This window comes from Lissotriton vulgaris, chromosome 8 (genome assembly GCF_964263255.1).
Source record: "Lissotriton vulgaris chromosome 8, aLisVul1.2, whole genome shotgun sequence".
Lineage (NCBI taxonomy): Eukaryota > Metazoa > Chordata > Amphibia > Caudata > Salamandridae > Lissotriton > Lissotriton vulgaris.
Window position 1 is genome coordinate 856,955,891 of NC_141696.1, and position 20,793 is coordinate 856,976,683.

Here is a 20,793-nt window from a genome sequence, read left to right on the forward strand (position 1 = left end):
CATGGGAGGCCGACCTGGGTGATCCAATTCTGGACTCAGACTGGGATCTTGTAACCATGGATTTCTCCTGCGGGTGTTCACAGGATAGACCCTAATAGAGCAGTGAAATGAGTTTGTTGCAGGAAAGAAGGCACCACTTTTTTTTTTTGCATTTAGCATGGCGATGTCCAGAAATGTAAACTTCTGGAGGGAGGTGGTCCCTAGAGTGGAAGAAGTCACGAGCATTGGGATCCCTTGCACACCGGTGGCATGTTTTCTGTGGATTGTTAAAAGACCCCGAAAACTCAAAATACCCTACGTATTTCTTCAATTGACATTGCTCCTGGTGAAGCGCGGAGTAGCCATGGGCTGGATGGGATCCTGGGTGCCGAGTATAGACCTTTGGATTCGAGATGTGTTAGAATGGGGAACTGCGGAAGAGCACCTCCTACGCGTCTCCTGCACTGATGAGAAGGCTCCAGAGGCAGTATTGGCTTGGAGGCTGCTGCTGGACGAATTTAATGCATATTGAACCTTGGACTCTGCCCAGGGTGAACAGGTTATTTAACTCTTAAATTTGGGTACATTGCTGTCATCGGATGGGGTCACCTAGTGTGAATGTATGCAATGCTTACGTTAGTCCAGCTTGTAGACTTGGTGTGTACAATGTTGTTTCTTATGTACTGTGTGTAGGGCACAGAGAGGCTAGAGGGGGAACACACTGACTGCGCAGCTGATATGCACTAAATGGCATGTTTCACAGTTCACACTAATAGGGGGCTATTCCTATGTATCCCTTATTCATAGCAGTAATGTGCTCTCCCTTGATTTTTTCAGCGCAAATCCCAGGCATATAGTGATACTGAGGGGTCATGTCTGCTTGAATAGGTACCGCAGACTAAGATTGCTGCTGTGCCGGGGCAATGAACTCATGCAGGCCAGTCCTACCATTGGAAGCAAGACGCTCCACACTGCAATGCTTACAGAAGAATATATGGACACAGGGATCATGCAAAGATTTTCAAAGCTCCAGGCATATTGCTATGTTGCCTCTTGGGCGCTCCTGCCTCCACACCCTTATCCCAACCCGCCAGCAATGGACTGTCTTTTTAAGGCCATTTATAGACGCCTGGCTTCCTCTCGTAGCCATTCATGGTGGTGCCATAACACACTGGTCTACAGCCCCAGTGTCCTTTCTGTAGCACAGGCCCTAAATAGGCCTACTGTAACAAGGGCCCTACACCGTCCAAAGGAAAGATGTTATCCCGGCAGGTCTTCACTGTGGTCTCCAGCCTGAGCATGAGGAAGTGCCCACTGGCGTAGTTGTGAAATAGACCAGCTCAACCTGTAGAGAACTCTAAAATTTGCAGCAGAACCTGAGCCAAAGTTTACATCACTTGCACCGATGTGCATTTTTTCCTGATAGTTTCTGAAGTGTCTGCTAATTTTGACATTTCCCGCAGGATTTCTGCAAGTAGGCTGACGTCACTTACATGGTAGATCTACCTTAGAGAACGTTTTTGTTTCTTGGGTGAGTATGTGGGTTTTAGTGTAGCACTAGGACTCACTGCTGAGGGCTATACAGCCATGAAAGACCAGCCGCTGAGTCACTGGCCCCAGCCCTAAGCCTGTCATGGGAGCGAGGGACTTTAATGTCCCATATAACCAGAGGCAGAAGGTATATAATGCTAAAAGAACATTAAATCCACTGACAGTTGAGTGGTTTAAATGAATGAGGACTAAACAGAAAGGTAAACAGTGGAATGTTGGAGCAGAAGCCTTAACAGAGCAGCGCAGAGCCAGTTCCCACACGTAGGTCTTCACTGGAGCTTCCAAGGTTCCAATGTTATCACAAAGATAGACGAGGAAGTAACTTACCCTGGTTCCCATTGTGTGGTTAGGTTGAGAAGAAGAGATTAGGATTCAGATCGCCATATTAGAGAGCCAGACGTATTACCTACTCACATTTTCTATGTCCCTTTACCAAAGGGGAGGAGATTAAAGATTTGGATCTTGACAAACTTATTTTACTTTAAGTTTTACCACAGATAAATGTCCTATAGCCAGTTCGTCAATTTTCCCTTTCTGTTTTTCACAAGTGCGACAGTGTCCTCATCCTGTAAGAAGGAATCACTATGTACTGTGAATTCTTTTAAGATACCTGTTTCTCCATACAGATAGGAGAGAGCAGAAGAATTGTTCGAATCTTGAAAGCTAAAGCCTGCAGTATCACTAATAATTCATATGTGGGTTGTGCAATCGCCTGCACTCGAAGTGGAAAAAAGTGCCCTGTTGTACTTCATGATTTGGTCAGGTTTTAATTATGCATTTTGCTAGCATGGCCCAGGACACAACTATGGTCTTGCATGGTTAGAAGTGCCGGAAGAACGGAGTCATATCCTTAAGAGAAAGAGATTGAGTAGGCCATCTTGAGACAGTCTCAAAAGACGTGGTTAGAAAGGACGTCTGCGGTAGGACAGTGATATGAGGTTCGAAGCCCCAGTGTAAAAGCGTCAATTCTTGCATTAGTTTGTAGCTCCCCCAGCATGCTGTCTTGTATCCTCTTAAATAAGCCGGTTGAATTGAGGGTTGTGATATTGTGAATGTGTAGGTTTGAGTCCCGTGGGAGCAGAGGCTCATCTTCTGGTTGCTGCTGATGTTGTCTGATTAGAGACCGCCGATGGCTTACTGCTGACAGAGGCTGCTTTAACACTCAAGCGAGTGAGTTTCCGAGCAATGTGCAGAACTAAAACATCAGGGTCCTTCTAAAGCCATTGTGTAGCACAAGCAGCCAAAGAATTGTTACACTGATGAGCCTGAGGTTCCTTTCCGAACAAGTGGTGGACTGATGGGGATGTTTAGGGCAGCTAAGGATGTGAATCCCTTAAGGGTTCTTCCTCCGGATCCTCTTGGCAGATTTAGAAGGCCTGGCTAGACACAGTCAGTATCTCTAGGGGGCAGGTAACATGAGGTCAGATTCCGATGTAATGAAATCCTCTACCATGGAAGACATTCAGGCATAAATCGTATCAGTTCACAATTTGTGTAAACTAGGTGTGGCAGATTCCTTTCCGCTGTGCTAGAGGCCAACACACTCCTATTAAAAACAAACCTCAGGAAAATAAAGGATTTGGTGCCTACAATTCTGTTGCTCTAAGAAGCTGTGAAATTGTAGGGAAATGTGCAGAAAGTTACATAAATAAATGATAATTTGAAAACCCGTGTATGAACACAAAGAATTGAAATTGAGTCTGTCTTCTTTCTCCAGGCCAGCCATTTAAACTGGACCCCAAGACCGCTCACAGGAAACTGAAGGTATCCCATGATAACCTTACGGTGGAGCGCGATGAGTCGTCTTCCAAGAAGAGCCACACGCCGGAGCGTTTTACCAGTCAAGGGAGCTATGGAGTGGCAGGCAACGTGTTTATTGACAGTGGCCGTCATTACTGGGAAGTAGTGATCAGCGGAAGCACTTGGTGAGTGGTCATTTGCAATATTTTTGTGTAGACTGAGAGGGGCAAAGAGTTGTAGCAGTTTAAGTCAGGTCTCCGAGGTATCAACAAATAGTGCAATTTCAGTGCCTCACCTTGACCTTACCTATGAGGTGGACTACCAACTGTGTTTGCACCTGGTTCAATGATACGGTAGATCTTTGATTTATTCAGTTTGATATCAAAGTTGCTATGATTACAAACTTCTTACACTCTTTCGTTCCTCCCCTTATTCTGAAAGTTGAGAGGGTCTCAAAAGTCTTGTGTGGTTAAAAACTGCAGTAAGTAAAATGTTTCTTTGCAATGAGCACAGCCCTTTGTCATGAATGAAGTGTTTGTTAGGCTTGTATTTGGACGGACACCAAGTTGACTTTTTTCTTCATTAAAACATTTCTTCAGTGAAAAACTTGAATACTAAAGTTACTGAAGGTGACCAATAAAAGTAATCAATCAGGAAACTATAGTGCCAGCAACAAAGAGAATATAACTGCAGAGAAGAGCATACATACAAATACAACTTTAAAGCAAGATGAAAAGATGATGTGAAATATTAACAATTTATCAAATAGCAGAAAAGATGGATGCGTAATTCACCAAAGCATCAATACTTAATTGGGAAAGATCTGGGTAAATAAGAGGATCTGAAAGTGCATGTGAAACTAGGAGAGGGTTCAAAGCTCTCACAAGAGATAGCAGAGTAGGAGGAGTATGATATTTATCAGAATATTGCTACTAATCTGCAGGCTGTAGAAAGGTCTTGGCATGGTAAATCACAAAATGTGCTTCCTCGCGTGACTTTAGACCAGCCAGAAACGTGAACCTTGCTATCCAAATATATCAGTTGTACCAGGACAGGATTCTTGACCATTACAAAACCAATTATGAACACTATACAGAAATGCAAAGAGAGCAAGTGAAATTGATCAAAATAGGACTGAAAGAACTGCAAAGTGCTCAAAATATGAAAATACAAGTCGAATAAGTGCAAATGAAAGAAAATAGTGAGGAAGTGGTAACATTTTTTGGGGTCCAGGATTATATGGTCGGAAGAGTGCAGAACCAACATCCTTAAGCAAAAAGATCAGAAAAGCACAACATCCTAAAATAATTGATTTTGTTCCCACAGCCAGTTTTGAAGAGACCAGAGTTTGAAAATGGTACAAAAGCTGGAACACACCAGCAGAACACAGTTCTTTGTATGGTTCAAGAGTAAAGCTCTAAGAATTTATTTTGTAAAGTAGTGTCAAAGGCATACCAAGCGAATAGGGCAGTCAAGCCTGGTCTAGAGGCAAAGACAAGGCACGAGGAATCGTTCTGTTTCTACCAGATTTGATTTGAGACATCTGAGCTATAGCACATTATCAAATATATATCTACGGTACATGAGATAAAGGATGTGAGCCAGTGCTTAATTTGAGACGGTGGCTGCAGGTGGGACCCACTGGCATTACGTTTTGGGGACCAGGAATTATGTTTCCTTAATAGACTTTGATCCAGTGCAAGTGAGCGAAAAGCAAAAAAGGAAAAGGAGGAAGAGAACGACAGCAAAATAAAGATAAAGGGAGAAAGCCGGGATGAGATAGGACCTGGTTGGGAGTGACTGGTACTGGATTAAAGAAGCATGAGGTGAAATCAAGACTATGCTGCCTTGGAATTCGTCATCAATAGCACAGGCTGCGGGCTTCTGAGCAAATGTTGGCTACCAGCACTTATTTGTTTACAAATTGTGCACAAGAGACACCCTGTAACCTGTATTCTTCACTCAGTTCAGAAATAACTTGCAACGTGTTAATCGCTTTTTTGCTGTTCCACTGGGTTATACACTTTGTATATTGTATACATCATGGGTTCTCACAAACTTCCTCTTGGGGGCCAAATTTACAGTGCGGTTTGTGTCCAAGGGCCGCACCAGTGGGGGGGGGGGGGGGTCGGGGCTAGAGAAACAAAACAAAACTGTGACCATGAGGTTGATCACAGGTCCCTGCAACGGACGCCTTCGTCCACTGAGCCTCCAGACCCGGCATGCCTTTCTCACTCCCTCTCTCTCTCTCTGTCTCTGTCCCTCTACTTCCCTTTGTCACCCTCTGTCTCCCTCTCTGTCTCCCTCTCTTTTCTTCCCTCTCCCTCACTCTGTCTCCCTCACTCTGTCTCCCTCTCTCGGTCTCCCTCACTATCTCCCTCGTTCCTCTGTCTGTCTCCCTCCCTCTGTCTGTCTCCCTCCCTCTGTCTGTCTCCCTCCCTTTGTCTGTCTCCCTCCCTCTGTATCACTCCGTCTGTTCCTCCCTCTGTCTCCCTCCATCTGTCTCCCTCTGTCTCCCTCCCTCTGTCTCCCTCCCTCTGTCGCTCTCCCTCTGTCTTTCTCCCTCTCTGTCTCCCCCGCTCTCTCTGTCTCCCTCTCCCTTCCTCGGTCTCCCCTGACTCCCTCCCTCTGTCTCCCTCTCCCTTTCTCTGTCTCCCTCCCTCTGTCTCCCTCCCTCAGTCTCCCTCTCTCTGTCTCCCTCCTCCCTCTGTCTCCCACCTCCCTTTGTCTGTCTACCTCCCCCCTCTCTCTGTCTCCCTCCCTCCATCTCCCTCTCCCTCCATCTGTTTGTCTCACTCTCTCTCCCTCCCTCCATCTGTTTGTCTCCCTCCATCTGTCTGTCTCCCTCCCTCTGTCTGTCACCCTCTGCCTCCCTCTGTCTCCCTCCCTCTTTCTCCCTCCATCTGTCTCCCTCCCTCTGTCTCGCTCCCGCTGTCTCCCTCCCTGTCTCCCTCCTCCCTCTGTCTGTCTCTCTGTCTGTCTCCCTCCTTCCTCCGTCTTTCTCCCTCCCTCTGTCTCCCTCTCCCTCCCCTTCTCTCCCTCCCTCTCCTTCTGTCTCCCTCCCTCTGTCTCCCTCCCTGTCTCCCTCCTCCCTCTGTCTCCCTCCCTCTGTTCCCTCTGTCTTCCTCTCTCTGTCTCCCTCCTCCCTCTCTCTGTCTCCCTCCCTCCGTCTCCCTCTCCCTCCCTCCATTTGTTTGTCTCCCTCCCTCTGTCTCCATCTGTCTGTCTCCCTACCTCTGTCTCCCACCCTCTGTCTGTCACCCTCTGCCTCCCTCTGTCTGTCTCCCTCCCTCTGTCTTCCTCTCTGTCTCCCTCCTCCCTCTGTCTGTCTCCCTTTGTCTCCCTCCCTCTGTCTGTCTCCCTCCCTCTGTCTCCGTCCCTCTGTCTCCCTCCCTCTCCCTTTCTCTGTCTCCTTCTCCCTCCCTTTCCCTCTGTCTCCCTCCCTTTCCCTCTGTCTCCCTCCCTTTCCCTCCCTCCCCCACCCTCTGTCTCCCTCTCTTTCCCTCCCTTCCTCTCCCTCTGTCTCCGTCCCTCTACTTCCCTTTGTCACCCTCTGTCATCTCACCCTGCCTGTGTGTCAGCCCAGGCTGAGACAGCTGCCCGGGCACACACAGCCGCACCCGAGCACTTCACAGGTCTTTAAAAAGACCATTTGCATGTTTAATGAGGCTTTGTTGTATTTCACCCCTTCTTAGCGCCCCTGCAGCTCCACTTTGACTATCACTGGAATCGCCTGGCCCCCTAAGAGCAGCAGAGTCTCTTAGAGTTGTGCTGCTGCAACCAGCAGTGTTTTGAAGACACTCTTTAATTTTTTTTTTTAAAACACAGGTACGATGTCAGCAAGGTCCTCGGGCCGCCAAGGAAGGCTTGCCGGGCCGCTGGCGGCCCGCGGGCCGTACTGAGAGTACCTGTGGTCTACAGCATTCCTGTCTGTATGTTGCTCCTCGATAAATGCAAAAAATACTAATCAAAGCATTGTTTTTCTGGTAATCTCTTCATGATATATATATGGATCACTGAAACAATATCAAGTCAAGAATATCGAGTTACAAAAATATCGAGGTAAAAATATAGAATCCCAAAATATCGACCTCCTATCTCCAGACAGGTAAGTACAAAAATATCGAATCGAAAATATCGATGTAAAAAATATAGTCAGTCAAAATATCGAATTTTTAAAAATGCTTTGAAATAATTAATAATTAATGAAATAATAAATATAATTAACTTAAACATACTTAAAATACTTATATAACCTTAAAATTAGTAAATAATTAAAGTCAGTTAAAAAAATTAATTTGGTAAAACATATATATATATATATATGAACGTAATATTAATAAAATAATTACAATAGTTTTACCGTAGAATAGCGGAAAGTGTAAAATTTACTATAACTACTCCAGTGAAGGCAACAGTAGGGAAAGTGTTGGATAGCGTAGGGGTGAAAATTACTATTCCAACTCCAGGGAGTGCAACAGTAGGGAAAGCGTTGGATAGCGTAGGGGTAAAAATTACTATTCCCACTCCAGAGAGTGCAACAGTAGAGAAAGTGTTGGATAGCGTAGGGGTAAAAATTACTATTCCCACTCCAGAGAGTGCAACAGTAGAAAAAGCGTTGGATAGCGTAAGGGTAAAAATCACTATTCCCACTCCAGAGAGTGCAACAATAGGGAAAGCGTTGGATAGCGTGGGGGTAAAAATTACTATTCCCACTCCAGAGAGTGCAACAGTAGAGAAAGAGTTGGATAGCGTAGGGGTAAAAATTACTATTCCCACTCCAGAGAGTGCAACAGTAGGGAAAGCGTTGGATAGAGTAGGGGTAAAAATTACTATTCCCACTCCACAGAGTGCAACAGTAGGGAAAGCGTTGGATAGCGTAGGGGTAAAAATTACTATTCCCAATCCAAAGAGTGCAACAGTCGGGAAAGCATTGGATAGCGTAGGGGTAAAAATTACTATTCCCACTCCAGAAAGTGCAACAGTAGGGAAAGGGTTGGATAGCGGAAGGGTTAAAATTACTATTCCCACTCCAGAGAGTGCAACAGTAGGGAAAGTGTTGGATAGCGTAGGGGTAAAAATTACTATTCCCACTCCAGAGAGTGCAACAGTAGGGAAAGCGTTGGATAGCGTAGGGGTAAAAATTACTATTCCCACTCCACAGAGTGCAACAGTAGGGAAAGCGTTGGATAGCGTAGAGGTAAAAATTACTATTCTCACTCCAGAGAGTGCAACAGTTGAGAAAGGGTTTGATAGCGTAGGGGTAAAAATTACTATTCCCACTCCAGAGAGTGCAACAGTAGAGCAAGCGTTGGATAGCGTAGGGGTAAAAATTACCATTCCCACTCCAGAGAGTGCAACAGTAGGGAAAGCGTTGGATAGCGTAGGGGTAAAAATTACTATTCCCAATCCAAAGAGTGCAACAGTCGGGAAAGCATTGGATAGCGTAGGGGTAAAAATTACTATTCCCACTCCAGAAAGTGCAACAGTAGGGAAAGGGTTGGATAGCGGAAGGGTTAAAATTACTATTCCCACTCCAGAGAGTGCAACAGTAGGGAAAGTGTTGGATAGCGTAGGGGTAAAAATTACTATTCCCACTCCAGAGAGTGCAACAGTAGGGAAAGCGTTGGATAGCGTAGGGGTAAAAATTACTATTCCCACTCCACAGAGTGCAACAGTAGGGAAAGCGTTGGATAGCGTAGAGGTAAAAATTACTATTCTCACTCCAGAGAGTGCAACAGTTGAGAAAGGGTTTGATAGCGTAGGGGTAAAAATTACTATTCCCACTCCAGAGAGTGCAACAGTAGAGCAAGCGTTGGATAGCGTAGGGGTAAAAATTACCATTCCCACTCCAGAGAGTGCAACAGTAGGGAAAACGTTGGATAGCGTAGGGGTAAAAATTACTATTCCCACTTCAAAGAGTGCAACAAAAGGGAAAGCATTGGATAGCGTAGGGGTAAAAATTACCATTCCCACTCCAGAAAGTACAACAGTAGGGAAAGCGTTGGATAGGGGGAGGGTTAAAATTACTATTCCCACTCCAGAGAGTGCAACAGTAGGGAAATCGTTGGATAGCGGGTGGGTAAAAATTACTATTCCAACTCCAAAGAGTGCAACAGTAGAGAAAGCGTTGTATAGCGTAGGGGTAAAAATTACTATTCCCACTCCAGAGAGTGCAACAGTAGGGAAAGTGTTGGATAGCGTAGGGGTAAAAATTACTATTCCCACTCCAGTGAGTGCAACAGTAGGGAAAGCATTGGATAGCGTAGGGGTAAAAATTACTATTCCCCCTCCAAAGAGTGCAACAGTAGGGAAAGCGTTGGATAGCGTAGGGGTAAAAATTACTATTCCAACTCCAGAGGGGGAAATAGTCGGGAAAGCCTTGGATAGCGTAGGGGTAAAAATTACTATTCCAACTCCAGAGGGTGCAACAGTAGGGAAAGCGTTGGAAAGCGTAGAGGTAAAAATTACTATTCCAACTCCAGAGGGTGCTACAGTAGGGAAAGCGTTGGATAGCGTACAGGTAACAATTACTATTCCAACTCCAGGGAGTGAAACAGAAAGGAAAACGTTGGATAGCATAGAATTTAAATATAACATACTCATAAAAAAATGTATATTTAAAATAATGAATAACTGAATTTTACATAAATCTACATCATTTACAGTTAATAATTATTAAAAGCAATTACAATTGAATAATTACTTAACAATAAATTAACAATAAATACCAAAAAATATTAATTCATAAATATTATTCACCAAATAATAAACAATAAAATATTTTTCATTACAAAAATATTAAATATTGAAAATTAATTCACAATGAAAAATGATTAAATACAATTATTTTTCTTACCAAATAATGCATTTTATGAAACATTTATTATCAATTAATACAAATAATTTCCAATTAATAAAAAGCAATTACCAATTAAAATATTAATTGCCAATTAACCAAACACTTTACTAATTAAAAAATAATTATCAATTAAAAAATTATTCAACAATTAATAACATTAATTACCAATTAAAAAAGTAATTATCAATTAAAATAATTAATTGCCAATTAATAACTAATTGTGAATAAAATAATTATCCATAACAATAAATATAAATCATTAATTAATTACAATTAAATTACTTCCCACCCAATTCCCCTATAAACCCACATCCCGCTACAAAAATAAAAACAAAAATTAATTAAAATGAATTCATAATTCCTAAAAATAATAATTATTTAGTATATTTAAATTACTTTCCACCCTATTCCCCTATAAACCTACAACCCGCTCCGATACTATAACATAAAATTTACTTAAAAATAACGTTATTAATATATAAAAATAGTACACATATCATTTAAAACAATTAAAATACTTAAAAAAACATATTACACATACATATTAAAATACATAACAATAATACAATATCGATATTGGTAACATCGAAATTAGTTACATCGATATATATGCTATCGATATTACTAACTTCGATATTACTTACATCGATATAAAAAAAATCGATATTACTTACCTTGGGGTCGATATTCTGTCCAACGATATTCTTGACCTCGATATTCTATACTTTCGATTTTTCCAACTCGGTATTTTTGTAGGTCGATATATATGAACTCGATATTTAGACTGTGTACCGCCACTATAATCTATTCTGCAACACTCTACTTTATGCCGCTGCACTCTGTGTCACTCTACTCTACACCATGGCACTCTTCGTCACTCTGCTCTACACCACTGCACTCTACAACACACTACTCTGCACCATTGTAGTCTACGCCACTCACCTGCACTCTACACCACTACACTCTATGCCACTGTAATCTACTGTGTACCACTGCAATAACACCGCACGCCACTTCATTCTATGCCCCTCTAATTTGCACTGCTCTGCTTCTATTCCAGTGCACTCTACCCAACTCTACTATGCACCACTGTGCTCTTCACCACAGCACGCTACATTACTCCAGTTTAGGCCACACCACTGTACTCTGCACCACTCCACTCTACGCTACTCCACTCTATGCCATTCTACTCTGCAATTCTGCACTCTATGCCACTACTCTATCCTGCACTACTCCACTCTACCATACACCACTCCATGCCACTTCCCTTGACTCTGAAGCAATGTACTCTACCCACTGCACTATATGCCACTGTACTTTACACCGCGCTACCCACTCTGTGGCACTTCCCTCGATATCATTTCAGTGTACTCTGAACCACTCTATCCTACTGCTCTCTACCCCACTACTCTATGCCACTGGACTCTACCCTACACCAGTTCACTCTATTCTGAATTAATCTATTGTACGCCACTACACTGTATGCTACTGCACTCTACACCATTCTGTGCCACTCCACACCACTGTACTCTAAACCACTGCACTTTACACCAGTTCACTCAAAATCAGTGCACTTTATGCCATTATGCACTCTACGCCAACTACTCTGTCTCACTGCACTCTATCACTTATACTCTACTCGATAACACTTTATGCCACTGCACTCTATGCCACTGCATGGTAGGCTCCTGCACTCTACACCACTCAACGCTACTCTGCTGTTTGCCACTCTACTCCACTGCACTCATTACCACTTTACTCAAAACCAATGCACTCTACGTCACCTACTCTACACCACTGCACTCTGTGCCACTAGACTTTACTCTGCAACACTCTACGCAGCTGCACGCCATGCCACTCTACACCATTGTGCTCGGTCACTGCACTCTATGCCACTTTTTTCTACTCTGCACCCTTGTACTCTACACCATTGTTCTCTGCACCACTCTACTCTGCACCACTCTACGCCCTTACTCTGAAACACTGCACTCTCCCCATTGCATGCTACACCACTGTATCCTGCTTTGCACCACTTAACTCCATGCCACTCTACTGCACTCTACGCCACTCTTCTCTGTGCCAGTCCATGCTGCATCACTCCACGTCTTTCGAATGTATTCTGCTCCCTACACTACTCTACTCTGTGCCACTGCACTCTACCCTGCGCCACTCCGTGCCACTTCCCACTACTCTGAAACAATCTATTCAACGCCACTGCACTCTTCTCTACACCACTCTTCTTCACGCCCCTGCACTCTACACCACTCTACTTTCATTGCAATCTACTTCACTCCAAACCACTGCACTGTACACCACTGCACTCTATCCCAATCTACTCTGCACCACTATACTTTACTCCACTTCACTCTGACACTGTACTCCACTCTATGGCAATCAGTCTGCGACACTAAACTCTGACACTCTAATACTCCACTCTGACACGCTACTCCATTAAACTGTACTCCACTGTGCTAAACTCTATGCCACTCCACTCTACAACACTACTCCACTCTACAATACTCCCTCCATGCCACTTTACTCTGCTCTGTTCCACTCCACTACTCCACTATATGCCACTCCACTTTGAAACTCTGTGCCGCTCCACACCACTCAACTCTACAACACTCTACTCAGTGCCATTCCACTATCCTTTAATACTCCAGTCCGCAACTGTATACTCCACTATGCCACTCTACAACAATCAACTCCATTCAATTCAACATCCTCTAAAGCACTCCGCTGTGCTCTACACCACTACATGACACTCTATGCCACTCACCACTGACACTCTACACCCTTCCACTCTACAACACTTTACTCCCTCCATGATACTCTACAAAACTCTACACCACTCCATGACTCTCAACACCACTCAACTCTACACCACTCCACTCCAAAGCTACTCCATAACAATCCACTTTACGACACTCCATGCCACTCACCTTTTCCTCATTTTTGGCCCATATGGCTATAACACATTGGCAAAGCCAATAACTCTTGCATGGACGAGACCTATTGGCTTTGCCACTGCTTGTTTTAATTGTGTTCCAAGATACCATACAACGAGCTCCTGAAATGATCTTCTCTTTTTTGATGAACTAAGCTTTACCATAATAAATTTGAACAAGCATTGCCTCTTTATATCTGCAGGTACGCCATTGGTATCGCTTACAAGTCCGCCCCAAAGCATGAATGGATCGGGAAGAATTCTGCCTCATGGGTGCTGTGCCGCTGCAACAACAACTGGGTGGTGAGGCATAACTGCAAGGAGATACCCATAGAACCTGCCCCCCACCTCCGGCGCGTGGGGATTTTGCTGGACTACGACAGCGGCTCGCTGTCCTTCTACGATGCATTGAACTCCCTCCATCTTTACACCTTTGACATTTCTTTTGCGCAGCCAGTCTGCCCCACACTCACCGTATGGAACAAATGCTTGACAATTTTAACAGGCCTTCCCATCCCTGATCATCTGGACTGCTTGGAGCAGCAGTGACTGACCGTGGCGGGAAAAGTCACCTTCCGTCTTGCCACGCCCCTTTGGCTGAGACTCCTTTAAATGCATTTTTATAAAGAGGAATCCAAGAGGTCCAGTTGTCCCGGAGTGGACTTTTTTACTAAAGAATGGCTTTAATCTGTCTCTCACTTTTTTGTATTTAGTCTCTTATAGGAAGATTTATAAATTATTTATGAAAGATTGATGCTGATTACAACTTGTAGAAAATATTTGTTTTTGCACATTAAGGGCACACTTTATTAGAGGTGTATGTGCCTGTTACATTGTTCTTCCTTCCGCATTTTAAAGTGCCCTGTTTGAGGTCGCCCCAATTTCTGTGCTGTGGACCACCATTCACCTCAGTTTTGGCACAGACGAGGCAATACACGTAGGAGGTTGGACTCTGTTTAAAAGAACTTTTAGAACTATTCACAAAGAGAAAAGTGTACACCTTGGTTAAAAAATCTTTCTTTTATTTCCTCTCTACTTTTGGAGGAGTAAGAAATTTAGGGCCTGATTCACAAAGGTAAACTTAGACAAAAATTCTAAGTTTACTACTACTAAAGTTAGACTTTTGGTCTAAGTTTAGAACAAAAGCCTAACTTAGACCTAAAGTCTAACTTTACTACTACTAAAGTTAAACTTTTGGTCTAAGTTAGACTTTTTGTCTAAGTTTACCTTTGTGAATCAAACCCCTTGAATCTCAAGTGCTTTAATTCAAGTGCCCTCCTTACAAAGGCTTTCTTTAAAGTATAATCTTAAAACATGTTAAAGACACTGCCTTCTGCCTCAAACTAGCCTCAATAACCTTCCTCCTCTAATTTATTGTTACTCCTGCTCATGGTACATAAGGCACCACATCATTGCCCCTCATCCTGTCATTTAAAGGAGTTTGTGCTACTGAATGTTCACCCCTTTGAATCCTTCCATCAATATGTGAAGAGTTGTGAAAATTCTCCTGTTATTCACACTGTGTACGGCCACTCACAATCATACTTTACATATGTACGGCAGATGAGGGCTTTCTAAGCAAGATTGTTGAGCAGCAGGGCTAGACTAGCCATAGCGGGCACCCAGCATTTACCCGGGGGCTGGAGGGGTGGGGTCTGGTTTTGTCACTCGAGACGGTTTTGCAGCAGTGCTGCAATATTGCTCCCCTGTAACAAAAGCGGGAGTGGTGCTTCTTGCTAGTGACCCCCCCCAACCCCACCCCCTGCTCACAGGGCCGGTGGAGCAGCAATCTTCCAGGGCTGGTTGCTGTTCACAGTCCGGCTCTGCCAATCAGGGTGAGCCTACATAATGGCGTTTCTCAGCAGCCACTGTGGTTTGGCAAACACTGGCGCATGCCGAGTGTGAGGACCACACATTACTGCCTGAAAGAGGAGGAAGCAGAGTGAAGAACTAAACAGGACAGTTGATATTCGGCCTAAAACTGTCCTTATGTGTGTCCCCTTTGTTTTGGATTGAGAATGAAATCCCACATGGCAAGATAATTTTCAGGTGCAAAAGTTAATGAAGAAGTTGACATCCACATGTGTATTGCTCTGAGATCAGCCACATATGAATTTTGAGGGAGATATAACTTCGTAGTAGCATCCCAGATCCCAAGTTTAGATGTAAAACCTGATTTCACCGTACGGCTATCCATTTAGTTATGGCGTTGATCAGGTTAGCAGGCAAAAAGTCAAAAGCTCCTTGCTCTGCTGGTCACTCAAAGCATTTTTCTCTACAACTGTTTTGCCACTAATTCTCATTTTGAATTTGGTCAAGGGTGTACCTATCAGCAGCGCAGTACCGCTGTGGGTGTGAGGGGACTGCACGAACCATTGTTACGGCTGTCTTTTGTCACCCAGTAAGGGTAAAGGGGACCCATTTTCCGTGCTTGTACAGGTTCCCTATCCTAGGTGCACCATTGGCTTCTCCACGTATTCTCTTCATTGTTTACACCCTAGCCTATACATAGCAGTTTACTCCTACAGTAATTGTAATGCATTACTTGAACTAAGATTGCATATGCTTTCCAATCTATCAGGGATACTAAACAACGTCATGTGTTGCTTTCTTCGGTGCATTGACTTGCACCTCCTGAAGAGCAAATTCCAAAGTGAACCAAAGACAGTGACTTACATTTTTCTTCTGCTGCATCGTGAGAAGATAGCATTAAAATCAATTCAGTCTGATTTTATTTTTAATATTAATAGTTACCAATTTAGTATCCGTGCTATTTGAGGTTCTCATATAGTACTTTGCCAGCTGAGGCATTTGCTCTAGAATACTACCATGTCCAGCAATTTACAGTGTGAGCATTAGCCCAAAGTGTAATGTTCTAAAATGCCACAATTCCAAAATTCTCATTGAGTAAATGTCTCATGTGGTGCTTTATTAAGACTATTATAGGCAATTGCCTTTGAGCACTTCAACAAAAGAGTGGCAGATTGCATCAAGCATCTTTAAAAATGGCATTGTTGCAATGCTAGAAAGAGCACCTGGAAGGCAAACTGTCATTTTGTTGGTGCACCAAAGTCTATGCACAGGAGCTGTTGTCAAGCTGCGTTTGCCATCTCACCAGGAGCAAAGTTTATGATGATGTCACTTCTGCAACATTTATGGTAAAATGGCAACAATCTCAAATACAGTTAGGATCTCAATCCTATTAGAACATTGGCTTGTCAAGAGCTTCACTGAAGGCAGTTAACATTCTCAGGCCAATAATGGTTCGTATAGGCCTTTTGCTCCAATTTTTTAATGTTTGTTTTTATGTTTCTCCCTCTTCAATTTAGAGCATTCTGCTCTCAGTGAGTGGAAAGCTTTAACAGCCTAGCACATCTTCCTTGGACTATACTAGTTGTTAAAGACCCTCAACAGCGTTATGGTCCCAAGCAGCTTTGGGTTCAGGGCGATTAACAAGCAGTTTAGCATTCGGCAGGCTATTTTCAAGGTAAATGTATCGACAATAGATAAACAAAAATCAACAATATGGCCTCTCCACGAGAACACACATTAACAGATGAATTAATTTCTTAATCATCAGGGCTGAAGGGAATTAATTTCATGATCAACACACTGTAGCGGTCATGCACCTGTTATTCTTGATATGCAAAATCATCAGCTAGTATATATTTTCTCTTTGTGAACTAAAATCTTGATGCACACTCAAAAGAACCTGTGTCATGGTAATCAACGTGCAGTTGCATGTTTTTGTCAACCCCGTGCTTCATATTACCGTATTATACTACTTAGAAGGATTGTTGTTAAGTATATTTGAAACTGTGGCATGGTGTGAAGCTTTTAACGGATGCGATCTTCTAAGGGACACAGGCTGTTATGTTAACAGCGTACAAACGAAATTGTCTTAAACAGGACTTAGAGCAAAGACTTCTATTGGACTGTTATAGTAGTGAATTAAGATATTGCTGTAAGTGTCTTTGAAAAAGTCACTTTAATGCACTTTGATTATAATTGGGCCCTCTGTATAAAGCTTGCGGCTCTAAGGAGTTCTTAGTGTTGACATCCAGGTACAAAGAAATAATTCCCTTTGCCTGAGCGGATTGCCAGCTTAAAATGGGTGTATGGCCAGAACAGTTGAGAAAGTATTGGTGAGGTGACCATGTGATCTTTCTAATGTCCACTCAAATGTTGTATGGCTGTGAATTTTAAGCTTGTGTTGTGTTTTTGCAACATTTCCAAATTCTGCAGATGTGTGTGTCGGACAACAGGTAAGGCCTAATTGTATGTGTAAGATTTCCTCCGTACATATTGCAAAGATATCAAAGAAAATGTGGCGAACATGATGTGAATAGTTGTCGAAAAATTATATAGGATGATTACATTGGTCTCAGATCAGTGACATTTTGAAATTTAGCAATAATGCCAGTTGGTGTTGGGAACCAATATCCTAAGATGAGTTTTAATCAGCATTGGATCGAAAAAAAATCTCCTTTCGTACCTGGCAAAGGTTGTGGTGACAGTTGCGTGTGCATCTTCTGTGCCGTGCACCTCTTTAATCAGGAAAGAGGTACTGGAAAACTCTACATCACTTTTCAACAGTTGAAAATCACAGAATTCAGTACCGAGCAGAAATCTTAGATCTGATCTGAACTGAACAAACATTTTGGATTTTCTGGGATTCCTTTTGTATTACATTGAAAGTCCAAGCAGAAGATGTGCGTGTATTTAAGACTAACAATGGCGTTTACATACAAAATCAATTTTCACATTTGCACACCTATGAAAAGATCCACAGTGCAGCAGGAAGGAACGTGTTTAGAAGCCAAGCAACAGGAGTCTTGTAATATTGTCGGACATTGGTCCAGCTTAGCCTTTCATCCTCTACACAGAGTACAGATCTTCTGATAACGACAGACTCAAGTGACTGCAATCCAGCAACACCTCTTCAGTCGAAGGCTGGTCCATTCAGCTTTAAGCTTACCATGAACTGAAAAAGCAAAGAAATCTGTTTATTTTACATGACATACCGAAAACCTGATTTTGCAATAAATTGGTTCATTTACAAATATGTTTTTTGTTACACATACTTTCAAAAATCCTAATTAAGGGAATCAAAATGAATTTGCATTTTGACACTCACTGTGTATACTGTTAAATTTGATAAATGGCTCCTGACACTTGGAGAACTCTCATATGGTCTACACTTCTTTGTAATCACTTAGGAGGTATGTGGTCTGTGTAAAGCTTAGCATTCCTCAAATACTTTGCCTTTTGGGGCTGTGAACGGTGTCATTTGCAACTTTCATCTGTAAGTGATGGCTTTGCCAATTACATCATGCTGGTTTGCCTGGCCAGTTTGTCTTGTCGGGAGTAACATAATAGGATATTGCAGAGTGGGCTTTTCACAGAATTTGTGTATATGTATGTGTTTGTGTTTGCCTATGTGGCTGAGTAGTGATTCTAAGTGGGTTCATTGGTGTACAGTCAACTAATCCGTGTGGTTTGCAAGTCGGCACATCTTCAGTAATCCCAATGTGGAATATTCCAACGTTTGGGAGTATGGGCCTTGCTGGCTGCTTCCAAATTTAAATTCATGCTCTGAGGGTCATGTTGTTGTCTTCATGCCTATGTCTGAGTGTGTTGTTGGAGCATCTGAATGTTGCAATTTAAGTGTGATCCTATTGAGATCTGTCATCTTGTCTTTGTGAGTTCTTTGACATTCTATACTAACTTAAAGACATCCTAGTTCAACTTTCCTTTAGATTCTTGGTTGAGTTCTTACAATGCTGGTTGATGAAGTCTGGCATGGTTGGAGAGATTATAAAAAATTGAGGGGGGAGCACACATCATTGGTTTAACGAAACCCTAGAGTGCCTCCTGCAAAGGAGTATTAGTGGGTGCCTCGCTCGCCTCATCTCATCTTGTCTTCCAGTCTCTGTCTTCACACGGGCTCAAAGAGCTGGGATCTCCCACAGACCAGCAGGTTTTGGATTTAGACTATTCCATTATATTCCTATTCCTTAGGTCAGTCAGATATTTCAGACTCAGAACTCACTTGCAGCCTGTGTGAACAGTTGCTAACTCACTCTGGATCTCTCTTTTTATCATCTCCGTTCTAAACCTGTGAGACTTACTCCCAGTGCTACACTTATAAATCACATTTCTTACTGCATGTAAACTGCCCTAGTGAAAACATAAATATCTGTTGGCAGTGGCGCAATGAAAATTGAGGGGGGCCCCCTGCAAGGTATGTGGAGGGACCCCCTCCGGGCACAATCAGGAACTCTCCGGCTGAAGTACGCTGCGAGGGGGCCCCCTGGAGCTTGGGGGCCCTCCGCACTGCGAGGGCCTGTATTACGTCCCTATCTGTTGGATGCTAAGATATCTACTGACAAGACGAGTTCTTTGGAGTCAAAGTGTGTGGACAGTCTACCTGTGTCCTTCATTGGCCACAGCATGCATACATTGGGCACACACTAATTCTGTCAGATGGCCATTGCATGCACAACTGACTTGTATGTTGGGTTCCTGATCTGTACTTTAAACCACCCTTTATGAATAACTGTCCAATTCCCTTCATTCATTGACTACAACAAGCTGAGAAATACCATTCCCAATTGTTCAAAGAATTTTAGCCTTTGTATCGCCCCCCAACCCCCCCCCCCCCCCCCCCAATCACTAGCAAAAGCCAATATCTCCAAAACATAGCTATGATAAAGCACTCTTTGGTAACCCCTGAGGCCTGATGCCTGAAGGTGGCAGACCAACGAACACCCCAACCATAGACCTATATGGTCAACAAAGTATAATAATCACTGAACGTTGGGGGACCGGAGGACATCCATGGTCTATGTAATTGGACGCAAATTTCTGAGATTTAGGATACAGCCTTGCATTCCTAGGCATGCTTTAAAGTTTCATGTACTTTTGAAGTAGGTCTACGTTTGAGCAATTGTATTTTTGCTTTGATGAAGCCTCAGACACTAATGGTCTATGAAGCCATTTTATGGAAGGCTGAAAACCCTTCTACTAAGATGGTGGCTGTAGAGACTGTCTCTCCAGTATTGAGCATATAAAGAAATGGTCCTCATTCCTATTCTGCTTTTCCTTCTTTGAGGTTTGGTCAATGCCTGCACATGTGCCTCCACCAAAACTGAACTGCTTTGTTGATGTACACTGTAAAACACTTGGTAAGTGAATCTTGATGCCCATTGTTGGCAGTGAAAATGGCAAAGAATATACCACTCATTTTAGCATAGAATATACATCAATCATTTTACTATAAATTATATCCATCAATTTGCAATGCAAAATATATAGGTTACAAGAGTCGGAGAATACATAGACATCATATAACCTTGAACAAGTTTGTCCAATATAATGTGCCAACTTGTACATAAACTGTTACAAGTCAACCTGCCAACTTATCTCACCCTTTTCTCTCCCCTGCCTTCCAGTGATGGTGAAAATACTGCCCCCAAATTGCACTGAACAAGCTTGCATAGGAGCAAGCCAAGCTTCCTCGGGGAGTGTTGAGGAGGTTTTCTCTTGAAGACGTTTGAAAAATATGGCATGTAGGCCATTTAGCGTCACTGTTTAATTTGCTAAAAAGTCCCAAGTTGTAAAGCAGCACTCAGTGGAACGCATTCCAAGCAAAACTTAACATTCCAAAGGTCTCTGGGCATTCAGTACACCAAGAATGTTTTGTGAATATGGT

At 43.0% G+C, this 20,793-nt stretch overlaps 1 protein-coding gene across 4 annotated transcripts in view; it reads left to right on the forward strand.

The window, feature by feature from the left end:
• The window catches only part of MID1 (midline 1), a 511,850-nt gene extending 493,708 nt beyond the window's left edge, over nt 1-18,142 (forward strand). For 2 of the 4 annotated variants that reach the window (XM_086934783.1, XM_086934784.1), the window contains exons 9-10: nt 3,248-3,455; nt 13,283-18,142. In XM_086934783.1, coding sequence (XP_086790909.1) covers nt 3,248-3,455; nt 13,283-13,628 — 554 coding nt within the window. In that variant the 3' untranslated portion in view covers nt 13,629-18,142. The remainder of the gene's footprint in view (nt 1-3,247; nt 3,456-13,282) is intronic. The other 2 variants (XR_015299320.1, XR_015299321.1) reach the window with 2 other exon arrangements.
• The last annotated feature ends 2,651 nt before the right edge of the window (nt 18,143-20,793 follow it).